Source organism: Coffea arabica, chromosome 6c (genome assembly GCF_036785885.1).
Source record: "Coffea arabica cultivar ET-39 chromosome 6c, Coffea Arabica ET-39 HiFi, whole genome shotgun sequence".
Lineage (NCBI taxonomy): Eukaryota > Viridiplantae > Streptophyta > Magnoliopsida > Gentianales > Rubiaceae > Coffea > Coffea arabica.
This window is the reverse complement of record NC_092320.1, coordinates 5,982,413-5,995,205: the sequence shown is the minus strand read 5'-3', so window position 1 is coordinate 5,995,205 and position 12,793 is coordinate 5,982,413. Positions and strand designations below refer to the sequence as shown.

Sequence of the window (12,793 nt, the reverse complement as noted above, 5' to 3'; positions counted from 1 at the left end):
GTGTTGGCTCTTCTTCCGACCAATTTATTTGTTTTTGTCTTTTCCCTTTTTTGCCCTTTCCCGGGGGGCCCTTTCCCTCGGGGGTCTTGGGGGCGGGGAGGAGAGTGGGGGAGGGAAGGTATATGGGGAGCTTTTGCTTTGCTTCGATTTTACTTTTCGGATCTCCAAATGAGTTGTTAATTCGGATTCTAAGGCTTTGTTTGGAAAGGGATTTTTTGATTAAAAATAATTCATTCACTTTTCATGAACATATTTTTTTACGTCACATGTATTAAATCATTACAATACACTTTCTACAAAAATTTCAAAAAATTACAATCCAAACCCAACCTAAGCATTTCAGCCTCCCATTTATTTGAAAATGTAATTGAATCATGTAAAAGCTAAATTGAGTAGTTGTAGGCCACTCCAGTCTTGCGTGATTTTGTGTGAATAGCTCGAAGTTACAAAATTGCTTCGTAATTGGTCAAATGAACTGATAAATAATAAATTTTTCTATCCTTCCTCCAATCAATACAATCAATAATTTTTCAACCTTTCATCCATCCCTCCCAACAAAGAAGGAAATATAGAGAGAATACGAAAAATGAAATCAGAAATTGAGGCGAGGGAGTTCAAATCGAGTGTGTTTTGATCATAAATTATTACACTCTATTTGAATCTTATTTACACACACTGATTTGTTAGCACCATTAACACATTTTTCAATCACTTTTTTATCTCATATACATCATATCAAAAAAATGTTACAGTATTTTTTCATAAAATTATCTCAGATAATTTACAATCCACACACACTCTTTTTGTTGGATAGGAGATTATTAGAAATATTACCTATATCTATATAAATTTGAGAAGGGATTTTTAGCAACAAGCCTCCACATATCTTCCCACTACCCATTCAATTTTTCTAGCATTATAAAATATATTTCCCTTAACTTCCACATCTACTCTTCATATTTGAAATTGTTGGTTACTTTTTAAAATCATTTCATTTCAAACTGTTGGTTAACGTGCATGATATCATATTGGAACTTCAACCAATCACATTTTCAATTACCTTGCGTTATTAATGATTCTACTCCAATTAAAACTTCCATAATACCATAACAAGAGATAACAAATATAACATCCTTTCATGCTTTCTTTCTAATTTAAATAAGTAAGATTATTTACACTCCATTTTGTTATTCACACTTCAATAATCATTTTGATCATATAGTTTTCATTAATTAGACTATATGATAAAATAAATGGTGGAATTGCTAATAACATTTTCCTAGGTAAGAAGTGGCTTCCACGCCTTTCTAATTAAAATAAGTAAGAAGTGGCTCCACTTTATATAGGAAGTTGGTTTGAAGTTTATTAGTGAAGGGTAAATAAAGAGTAAACATTGCCAAACTTAGTAAAAGTAAAAAAGTAAATGATAATACTTTATCTTTTAACTTAGTAATGCTAAGTAAAATGGCAAAATTAAATAGAAAACAAAAAAAAGAAGGATTTAAAAAATCAAGAATGTTACCATTCATGAAATCACTAAATTAAAAACAAAGTAGTACATGCCTTTTAACTTGGAATTTTTTTTAAAAAATATTCATTTTTGATAAAAATAATGATAATAACAACACCAATTCTACCCAAAAATTTTAAAAAGTAACATTATAGTTTAAGAGAAAAAACATAGAACATTCGACCCTAAAATACTACTTAATTTGTATATATCTAGCCCAAATTTGACCCTGATTAGATTTGAATAAGAGTGCAAAATCCAAACACTAAGGATAACTTTTGGTATCATTAATTATTTTATGTATTCTTATTGTTGTCTTCATATGCAAATATGTATTTTCTATATTAAATATATAAACATATATATTGATTGTAGTACTTGAGAATATTATGGATATTATCAGTTTTCATTTTTATTTTTAGAAAAATAAAAATGTGGCTTACAAGGATGGGCGAAAAAAGGAGAAAAGAAAAAAGGGAATTGTCGGGATATGACAGATATGACAAAAAAAAAAAATAGAGAGAGTGGTATGTACCATGATAGAAAATACGAAAGTCTAGGAGGCATCTCATGACTAGCCGGCGGATAAGAGAAGAGGGAAATGATGGTGATTTTTAATAATTTTGAGAACTCTAAAAACATATATTACAGAAATTTTTTTTAATATACGTTAAAGTTTATGAAAAATGCAGTCAATAATCTTAGCGGTACAAGATAGGAGAAATATTTTTTTTTCTAAAAATGGAAGAATATAAATTGGTTATAATTTTTTTTTTATATTATAAGTTTTGATATATGAGTATAACATAAGATGTTTTGTCAGGTACTGATAAATTGATTTTTTTTAAGAAAACTCTTTTCACCTTACCACCCAACCTAACGCTCTCCTTAAATGTGTTAACAATTCATCTATCATGTAAATTATTATAAATTAAAATTTTTTCAATATGTCAAGCATACACTTCTTTAAAATTTTTAGTCTATATATATATTATTCTGTATCACAATATATAAAGATATACATATATTATTTTGATTTGAAATATAATCCTGTGAATTGCACTTTTTGGAATAATTACTAATTTGAAATAATTACTGTAGCACTTTTTGTAAAAAAAGAACAGAGGATACACCGGCTTCCAAAATTTAATCAGATCGATTTCTATGGGTCATGGGATATGGGCTCAAAGAACATACATACCCGCGGTTAAGGACACTGGTTGGTCTAATTACCAGTCTGTAAGGTCATTCAAATCAAAGACGATGTTCTGCCAGCGAGGATCAGCAGAGACATATAACAATCTGAGCAGCGGGCCCGCTTTAATTACCTGTTCCAAACTAGGATGCACAGGTTTGGCACCACAAACCCCGGCACAGATATTTGAGGTGCTTTGACAACAATGGACAACTAAAATAAGCACAATACGCGCGAAAAAAAGCGAAATAAGGATTGTGCATGGAGCATAAAACATTAAAAAGGCAACGCAAAATTCAATGAAGTAGTATTTATAATTGGCACACAGTTACGATCCCATCAACGAACAACATTCAGCAGAGCAGTTCACAGAATAGGACAGCCAAAGAAAGAGATGAATAGGAATCGGAGGGTCAACAGAAGTTTCTTGAGACGTTCCTTTCCTATTTAGGCTCACCACAGCATTACCAACTATAAGATCTGCATTTGGCCAACAAGAACTATAAAGCCTTTATGCTAGAAGTAGGTCCCTTCCGGAGGCTGGACGAGCTTACGGTTGTGTGGTGCTGCCATCTCTTTTTTCAGCTGTGTCAGTATGTCTTCCATGGTGTATTCCCGTTGCCAATTCGCCAGAAGCCCAAACTTTTTGGGTTCCACCTACACCAAACAGTCGGTATGTTATCATCCAACCATATGCATTATCATACACATCCAACGCACCAAGGTACTGTAACTGGTTATTTATGCTGAGCAAAGTACTGCATAATATCTCAAAAGATAAGTCACAAGAAGTTGAGCGGAAGGTAGTTGTGCATAACTTTTCCCAAAGGAGAACAAACATCTTTTGGTGCAGATGCATTGATGTAGCAATAGCTAAGCAGACTTTGTCAATAGTCTTTTGGAAGCAGTCCCGTGTAAGTGCTCATAATACTCTAACTCAGCAGGGACAATCATGTCGTGCAGTAGACTTATTACACCATCAGATAGCTTTAAGTTTCACTGCTAATTAACCCATCTATAGTGGGATCAAGATTTTCCCAGTGCTTCAAATGATCATGCTTCTTAAAAAACTCAACTACTGCAGGACTCAATCGAATATACCCTTAAAATGTCCAAAATAGTTGACATTGGCATATTCATATTGGCCAGGGCATGATACACACCCAATGTTGACACCATTTTGTACACAGTCATAAACAATATGTATATCTGAATTTGCATATCAGCAATACCCAAGAGGGCCATGTATTTCAAAATAAAGTTGTCAAAGTCCTAAGGTCCATATCATTGTTTACCTCAATTGTATCATACATGATTAGAGGAGAATAACATGGAGCTAATCATGCCAAACAAACCCCTCATCGCTTATTCCCCTCTTACAAAAAGGTTAAAAAGAAAGTAAACATATGCAATCAATTAAGTGGTCAGCAAAACTTCACAAGTAAATTGAAAAAATTCCAGATCAAATGAAAAATACATGATTGACCACTTAAAAGACAAAAGGTTGACATTTACCACTCCAGTTTCATGGTTAACACAGGTCATGTTGATCCGAGAATGAAAACGAACACTTGGTGGCTTCTCAGGATAATCCTTGTCGCAAAATAACTTCAACTGATAAATGCGACCTTCATGGACAGACTGAAAAAGGAAAACGATAACATCCTTCAGCTAAATTAGTAAGATCAAAGATAGAATATAATAGAGAAATCAAACCAGATCTATAAAAAGTTAATTAAAATGAAAGGAAGGAACAGTCAGCTGATAGAATGTCCCAACTGAAAGAACACACATTTCCTGCACATTCTGGCCAACAAATATTGTGTTTGAATCATATCTCCACAACTTTCAAAAATTTCAGTTCCACATATACTGGACCGGTCATGCTTAAACATGACAATAAAGGTTCCAAAGTAAAAAATATATATAAAAAACAGTTCTTGCATATCAAACCATAGACCCACCACTTGGCAGTATTGAAAAGTAAGAACAGAAGTTTGAAGGCACCAAATGGCAGAAGTAATTGGTAACCCTGTGAACTATGCAACAAAATGGCCATATGCAGTTGAGAACCAGAACCGGCCCTTGGTTGCTTAAAAAGAGCTAATCTGAGCATCTGATGACTCTCATCTATTGAACTTTGTTTCCCAAACAAAATGACACATTAAAATTCAGCAATATGTGCAATTATTGCTACCAACTCTTTCAGCGGCCTTCAAACAAGGCCAAGCCAGGGAAAAATCAAACTGGTCACAGATAAAAAAAAAGATGCTTACATTGTGAGGACCAATAATGGTGCCAGTCCAAGAACGCATGTAAATATCATCTCCGTCATCCATTCCATAGCTCACAGTTCCATCTCCAATACCTTTTTCTCCACGTTCAAGTTCCTCTAGCAATCTAAAATTTCGAGGGACTGCAAGGCGATTTCAAGGTGTGAGAAGCTAAAATTCTCCAGAATGCAGCATCCTGCTTTCGAACATTATAAATCTTTCCAATGCTTGTGAATGGATGTTAAGAAAAGAAAAGAAGTACCACAACCCTGAGATTGCAACGTATTCCCTCCTGGGCTCATTCAAAATTTCCTTGGCAACATTTGAAACTAGACCGACATACCAACAAAGGGCTGATGATACCAGATAATATAATAACCAATTGTCCAATTACACAGATTCAAAATCATCAAGATAAGGCAATAATAATACTTTTACTTGACTCCCTGCTTCCCTGCTTTGTGCAAGACCATAAGTGAAAGATAGCTACAGAGCACCAAAACAGTAACAATCTATCCATGCATCTCCAAACAATGAATTGCACACCAACAATGAAAAACTTGGGAAAATTGAAACCACCGGAAGCAAAGAAACACATATACTTAGGTCCTCTATTTCTGCAGCTTCATTCAGAATTTTTCATGAAATGTACCATGCAGCATTTAGAATTGACAATGACAGCAAATTTACTGAACTAGTAAGAATAGCATTCAGAAATCTCAATAAGAGTGTGAACTCAACCAGGAAAATTCCAGAAAAGAAAAGGCAAACGGTATTTTCCCTGCAAGATAATCCTCTGGCACTCCACATTCCTTCACGTAATAAATGGTTAGAGTGGAGTGCCAGGAGCTATTTTGGAATGCAAATATCATGGCCAAAGAAAAGCATGAAATACAATTTTGCAGTAACAATTGGCCGAAAAAAAAAACTTATATTCGATGAAAAAAAACCCCCCATTTATGACAATTAATTGCATGAACATCCAAAAACTAAAGCCAATAACACCAAATCTCGAAAAACCCCTTCACAATCCACCGAACTTATTGCAGCAATCAAACTGAGATGCTAAACCCACAAACCAGGAAAGTAAGAAAGAAAGAAACAAATAATAGCTCTAACGGATCAAAAATGAACGACAAATAAAGCAGAGATAAATGAAAGGATATTTGTCCCCAAAAAAATAAAAAAGGAAGAAGGAACCATCAAAATTCCACCATTCAATCATTTAAAGAGACGAGGAAAGTTTGACAAGAAATGAAACCCAAAAAAACTCACATCAGGTGATGCACATAGCTATGCACAAAACAATCGAGTCATCCACCTAGCAGATTCGAATTGGAAATTGAAGCAAATAAATAAAGACGAAGATAAATCTTCAAGAAGAAAGATCGAAGATAAACAAGTAAAAGACTGACCCACGACACTGGATCCTCCTGAGCCAAGCGTCATGAGTGAAGATAGCTTATAAAGCTTGTTCAGTCGCTGATGGATGATTTTATGAAGAGATCGATTTGATCGACGACGCCGAGGACTATGGCGAGAGATATTTGATGAGAGAGTCAGCAGCTGCGCAGATTCTATTCTATTCCACTACTACTCAATTCACAAGGAAAACGCAAGGGGTGCCTAGACAAAATACGCACTACTGTAGCGATTTTACCCTTTCGTTTTTTTTTTTTTTTTAATGCCTGGTATTCATTAGTATTTATTTTCCTCTCCCTGTTTTTTCCCTCTCCGAGTGGGGATCAAGCATTTGCTTTATTTGGGTGGAGAGAGATGGATTGAATGTAAGGATGGCAATTGAAATGGACGCTCACGAAGGGTTAATGAGACGGCGAGGGGGTAAATTCAATGACATGTTTTTCTATGTCAATTCAATGTCACCTATAGTATTGCACCAAGTATTCTGTTATTATTTACACTTTAATTTTCTAATAATTCAACTTGATTTGGTTTAACATAAGTGTAAATAATAATAGGACACTTGGCACAATATTATAAGTGGCATTGAATTGGCATAGAAAACATGGCATCGAAAATCCCAAGTGCCTCCCTTGGATTAAAAAACTTCGCAAGGACCCCACTTAAATAACATAATATATATTAATTACACACATAACATATTTAATATTATTAGTTATAAATATCAAATTATGCATATGTAATATAATTAATATTATTAGTTATACTAATAACTATATATTTGTATTAATACAAACTATTGATTAGTTATACTAAAATATTTATACTAAATTATTAATTACAATTTTTACTAATTTACATTTATTCTATTAGATATTTTTTACTACTTATACATTTATATTGAATTATTAGTTATAATTTTTACTTATTATATATTTTTTATTAATTATAAACTTTTCCTCCTCCAGGGAAAGCGGGACGGGGGGAGCGGGTGACAGGGGATGGGACGGGAGCAGGGAATATGTTTAGGCAGCGAGATGGGGCGCGGGAGCGGAGGACCTGTTGACATCCCTGATTGGATAGCAAGTAAAAGGGAAAAGAGTATAAGTGAAGAATTAAGGATTCTAATTTTTTTTAAAAAAAAAGTCATTTTCTTTACTTTATTTTACTTTCCTCTTGTTTAAATTCATGAGTTCTAACTTCTAATTATATGATCCAAATTAAAAAAATATAATAGCAATAGATAAACCACCACGCTATTCTGAATCGTGTAGGCAATTGTGTTTCAACCCTAATTGGATAGTAAAAGGGAAAAGAGTATAAATGAAAAATTACGAATTCTAATTTTTTAAAAAAAAGTCATTTTCTTCACTTTATTTTGCTTTCCTCTCATTTAATTCATGAGTTCTAACTTCTAATTATATGATCCAAATTAAAAATATATAATGAAAGTAGATAAAACTACCGCGCTACTCTGAATCATGTCGGCAATTGTGTTTCTTTAACTGATATTGCTAAACTATGCAAGTTGAGATTACTAGCTGGGGGAATTCAGTATGTAAAAAGAATAGTCGAATTAGGAGAACAAAGAATAAGATCCTTACTTATTTATTTTTTTTATTTACACTTTGTTTGCATAGCTGTATAATGTAAAAATTAATAATTTTTCCTTCTTTAATTAGAAGCAAAATTTGGTTCATTAAAATGAGCACATATTTTTCCGTTGATTTTATGGTTTTGACATTCCTTTTAGTCGCGTAAGAAAGGCCGCATTGGAATTACGCAATGGGATTAAAAACGTTTTCTTGCACCACTTCTGAGTTCGGTGGTTAGTGCTTTTTTTGTTTTAGTTTGTCTAGTTCAGAAAAAAATACTAACAAATTTAGGGATAATTTCAGAAACCTCCCCTAAGATTTCTAACAATTTCACTAAGGTCTCATGAAATTTGAAAAATTACACTTACCTCATTTGATTTGATAGTTTTAGTAACAAAACCTTAAAATAATATTAATTTGATTAAATTTTTAAATGAATACTCAAAAAATGCCATTGTGTAGTGAGTTTTAATTTACTTCCCTATCCAATTATAAGGTTATCTAGTGTAATTATAAGGAAAATGTGTCAAAATTTTCATGTCCATACTTGTTATTTGACAAACAACTATAATATTAATAATAGCAAATTTATCACTATGATAGGATATTTTTTATGATATTTTATTATGAATTTAGATTTATAAGATAGGAAAAAAATGTCAAAATAATTAATTTAGAATTTATGAATTTTTCGAATAGTGGGATTATCATAATTTAGTAGTGGTTTTTGACCTTTTTTTTATTTATTTTTAATTTTAATGTAAAAAAAAAACAAAGATTAGCAAAAAATATTGTATTACGTGTAAAGTTAACACATTAAAAAATTCACTAATTCAACATTTGGTTACAATAGAAACTAGAGATAATAGTGGTAGTTTTACAGTTTTATTGACAAAAAATTTAAATAAAAAGGAATAAGAAGGAAAAATAATGAAAAAAAAAATTTAAAAGTCATTCTAAGTATAAGCATATCAAGCAAGGGAATTGCATTAAAATATTTAGGGGTAGTATTATCATTTTAAATGATAAGAGAGGTATGTGTAATTATAAAAACTTCGAGAGAGCTAAATGAAATTATCAAAAACCTCAATGGAGGTTTTTGAAATTATCCCAAAAACTTAGGTTTTTTAGCCAGAGCTTGTCATCTGCCCATTAATTAAGTGGCTTTCACCGATTATTCTTATAAAATTGTCTATCGGTCTTGAAACGGATTTGGTTCCTTCCTAGTGAAATCTATTCCCATTTCCAACAATGCACATCTGCATTTATGCATGACACGTTTCTTTACCTATTAACAATAGTTAAAATTATTCAAATTTATGATGCAGAGGTCTTGTTTTGACTTGAATATTTATGATGCACAGGTCTTGTTGACAACGCCCGACTAGTCCGAGATTAGCCCGTTTGAGCTAGGGATGTAATCGAGCCAAGTCAAGCTCGAGTATTGCTATACTCGAGTTCGACTCGACTCATATATACCTAGGCTCAAACTCGGCTCGAGCTCGATCGAGTACAAAAAATCGATACTCGAAACTTGACTCGAGGAACTCGCTTTAACCTCGAGACTCGACTCGATAAGGCTCGACCTTTAGTCAAACCTTATCAAATCGAGTCTAATCAAGTTTTTTGACTCGACTCGAATGTAAATTCCGTAAAACTTATACCCATAATGGTCATTTTATAATTATAATACATATATATAATTTAAATTATAAATATATTATTTAAATACCCCGGCTCGACGAGTAGCTCGACAAGTCTCGAGCCTCAAAATATTGGCTCAAAACTCGAGTCGAATGACAATCGAGTAGCTCGAGACTCGACTCGAACTTGGTCAACTCGAATACAAGTCAAACCGTTGACCGAGCTACTCGCGAGCTACTCGATTACGACTCGGCTCGCGTACATCTCTAGTTTGAACCGTTAAATTTGGGGTCTAACTGTACATGGACTTTGGGTCTAAATAATTGAATCCAATTAAAAAGCCCCAGGTTGGACCAATACTTGCTCCAGCTAGTATAAAAAATTTTTCGTGCTACGTGCTATACCATTCTCACTATAGTTTATAAAAATGTATGTTAAAAACAATACATGAATTTGTTTGGATAGGAGTTTATTTGGATGATTTATTTGAGATAATTACTATAACATTTTTTGTGATATGATGTATGTGAAATAAAAAGGTGATTAGAAAGATAAAAAGGTAATTAAAATATGTGAAACAAATTATTTTATCTCAAATCATCTCAATCCAAACACACCTAAAAAATACCTCTAAAAAACATTCCAAATACCTTTGTATGCACTTTGATTCTAACTAGTCTTTCTAATACAAGTACACGGTAATACACTCAAAAAATAACTCTAAAAACATCCCAAATACACCCAATAAAAATACTAAAAAATAACTTAAAAGAAAAATGTACCACCCTTTCCTTCCACCTACCACCCAAAATATTCATAATTGTACCCTAGAGTACTTATCTTCTGAAATATTCATTATTGTACGTACCCTACGAGTGCTCTGGAAGAATTTATTCTTGAAATAACTTTGATAAATAACTTGAAATAAATACAAAATTCATGTGATGATAACAATTATGAATTTTCAATTGTTTGGGGTCAATGTATATAGAAAATAAAATTTGTTAAAATTTAGTGGGGTCAAATAAGATGCAACTTTAAAATCTATATCTATATCTATATAAATTTGAGAAGGGATTTTTAACAACAAGCCTCCACGCATCTTCCCACTACCAATTCCATTTTTCTAGCATTTCACATTTAATTTAATTTATAAAATATATTTCTCTCAACTTCCACATCTACTCTTCACATTTGAAATTGTTGGTTACCTTTTAAAATCATTTCATTTCAAATTGTTGGTTAATATGCATGTTATCCTATTTGTGCTTTCTTATTAATTTAAATAAGTAAGATTATTTATACTCCATTTTTGTTATTCACACTTCAATAATCATTTTGGTTATATAATTTTCATTAATTATACTATATGATAAAACAAATAGTGGAATTGCAAATAATAAAAAATGGAGTGCAAATAATATTTTTTTAAGTAAGAAGTGGCTTCCATGCCTTTCTAATTTAAAAAAGTATTGACTCCACTTATATAGAAATTTGGTTTGAAGTTTATTAGTGGGAGGGTAAATAAAAAGAAAGCATTGCCAAACTTAGTAAAAGTAAAAAGTAAATGACAATATTTTATCTTTTAACTTAGTAATCCTAAGTAAAAGGGTAAAATTAAATAAAAAATATTCATGAAATAATGTTATGGATTTAAAAAATAAAAAATGATACCATTTGTGAAATCCAAATTATGAAATCACTAAATAAAAAACAAAGTACTACTAGCCTTTTAACGTGAAATTTTTTTTAAATATTCATTTTTGATAAAAAAAATAATGATAATAACAACAGCAATTCTACCAATTTTTTTTTTAAAAGTAACATTATAGTTTAAAAGAAAGATATAGGACATTCAACCCTAAAATACTACTTAATTTGTATATATCTGACCCAAATTAGACATTAGATTTGAATAAGAGTGCAAAACCCAAACACTAAGGATAACTTTTGATATCATTAATTATTTATGTATTCTTATTGCTATCATCATATGTAAATATGTATTTGCTATGTTAAAAATATATATATATATATATTGATTGTAATACTTGAGGATATTATAGATATTATCAGTTTTTCATTCCCCTTATTAGATACTAATAATTGCAACCATTGTAATAAATTTTCAAATTTATATTTTCATTATGATAGGTAAAGTTAAATATATTGGGTGTAGGGATATGAATTTAGAGGTTAGGTATAGGGGGAGAAAGGAAAGAAAATAGTGAGAAGTTGAAAAGTGACAGGAAATGTTGAAAAATAAATATGTGTTACAAAGATGGGCAGAGAAGGGAGAGAAGAAGAAAAGGGATTGCAGGAATATGACAAAGATAATAGAGAGAGTGATACCATGATATAAGATATGAAAGTCGTAGAAAGCATCTAATGACTAGGTGTCGGATAAGAGAAGAGAAAAATGACGGTGATTTTTAATAATTTTGAAAATTTTAAAACCACATATTATGGAGATTTTTTTTTAAATATACGTTAAAGTTTATGAAAAATGCTAATCTAAATGCATTCAACAATTATAGGGGCACAAGATAGGAGAAAGATTTTTTTTCTAAAAATGGAAGAAAATAAATTGGTTATAATTTATTTTTTTATATTATAAGTATTGATATATGAGTATAACATAATATGTTTTGTCAGATATTGATAAATTGATTTTTTTAAAGAAATTTCTTCTCACCTTACCACCCAACATAACCTTTTCCTTAAATGCATTAACAATTCTTTTATCATGTAAATCATTATAGATTAATTTTTTTTTTCAAAATATTAAGCATCACTTCTTTAAAAATTTTAGTATATATATTTATTATTCTGTACCATAATATATAAATATATACAATATTATTTTGATTTGAAATATAATCCCATGCATAGCACGGGTCAAAACACTAGTTTTTCTAAACCTAAAAACTAATTTTCCAAAGTTAAAGCGTGTGTGTAACGTCACTCCTGCGTTTTCCACATGAACTTGTGGACAAAATTTGGGTTATGTTGTAGAACGTAGAGTTTGGTTGGGCAGTTGTACGTGGTATTTCCTCATTATGTTACTACTTTTTTTTTTTTTTTTTCCAAACGATAAAAGATATTACTACTTAAAAGGCCACATTTTCAGCTTTCATCAGATTGTGTGTGATGT

General features: G+C 31.4%; 1 protein-coding gene across 2 annotated transcripts; it reads right to left on the bottom strand.

Moving 5' to 3' along the window:
• Positions 1-3,000: 3,000 nt before the first annotated feature.
• On the bottom strand, positions 3,001-6,591 carry LOC113694275 (ubiquitin-conjugating enzyme E2 variant 1D). 2 transcript variants are annotated; one of them, XM_072052376.1, is made up of 5 exons: positions 6,394-6,591; positions 6,254-6,299; positions 4,982-5,121; positions 4,221-4,346; positions 3,001-3,362 (listed from the first exon to the last, which is right to left on the bottom strand). In XM_072052376.1, exons 3-5 carry the CDS (start codon positions 5,042-5,044, stop codon positions 3,222-3,224), a joined length of 330 nt encoding a protein of 109 aa, XP_071908477.1. In that variant the 5' UTR covers positions 5,045-5,121; positions 6,254-6,299; positions 6,394-6,591; the 3' UTR covers positions 3,001-3,221. The 2 variants fall into 2 exon arrangements, with proteins under 2 accessions (XP_071908477.1, XP_027068976.1); XM_027213175.2 differs by lacking the exon at positions 6,254-6,299 and having other exon boundaries at positions 6,394-6,590.
• Positions 6,592-12,793: the final 6,202 nt, after the last annotated feature.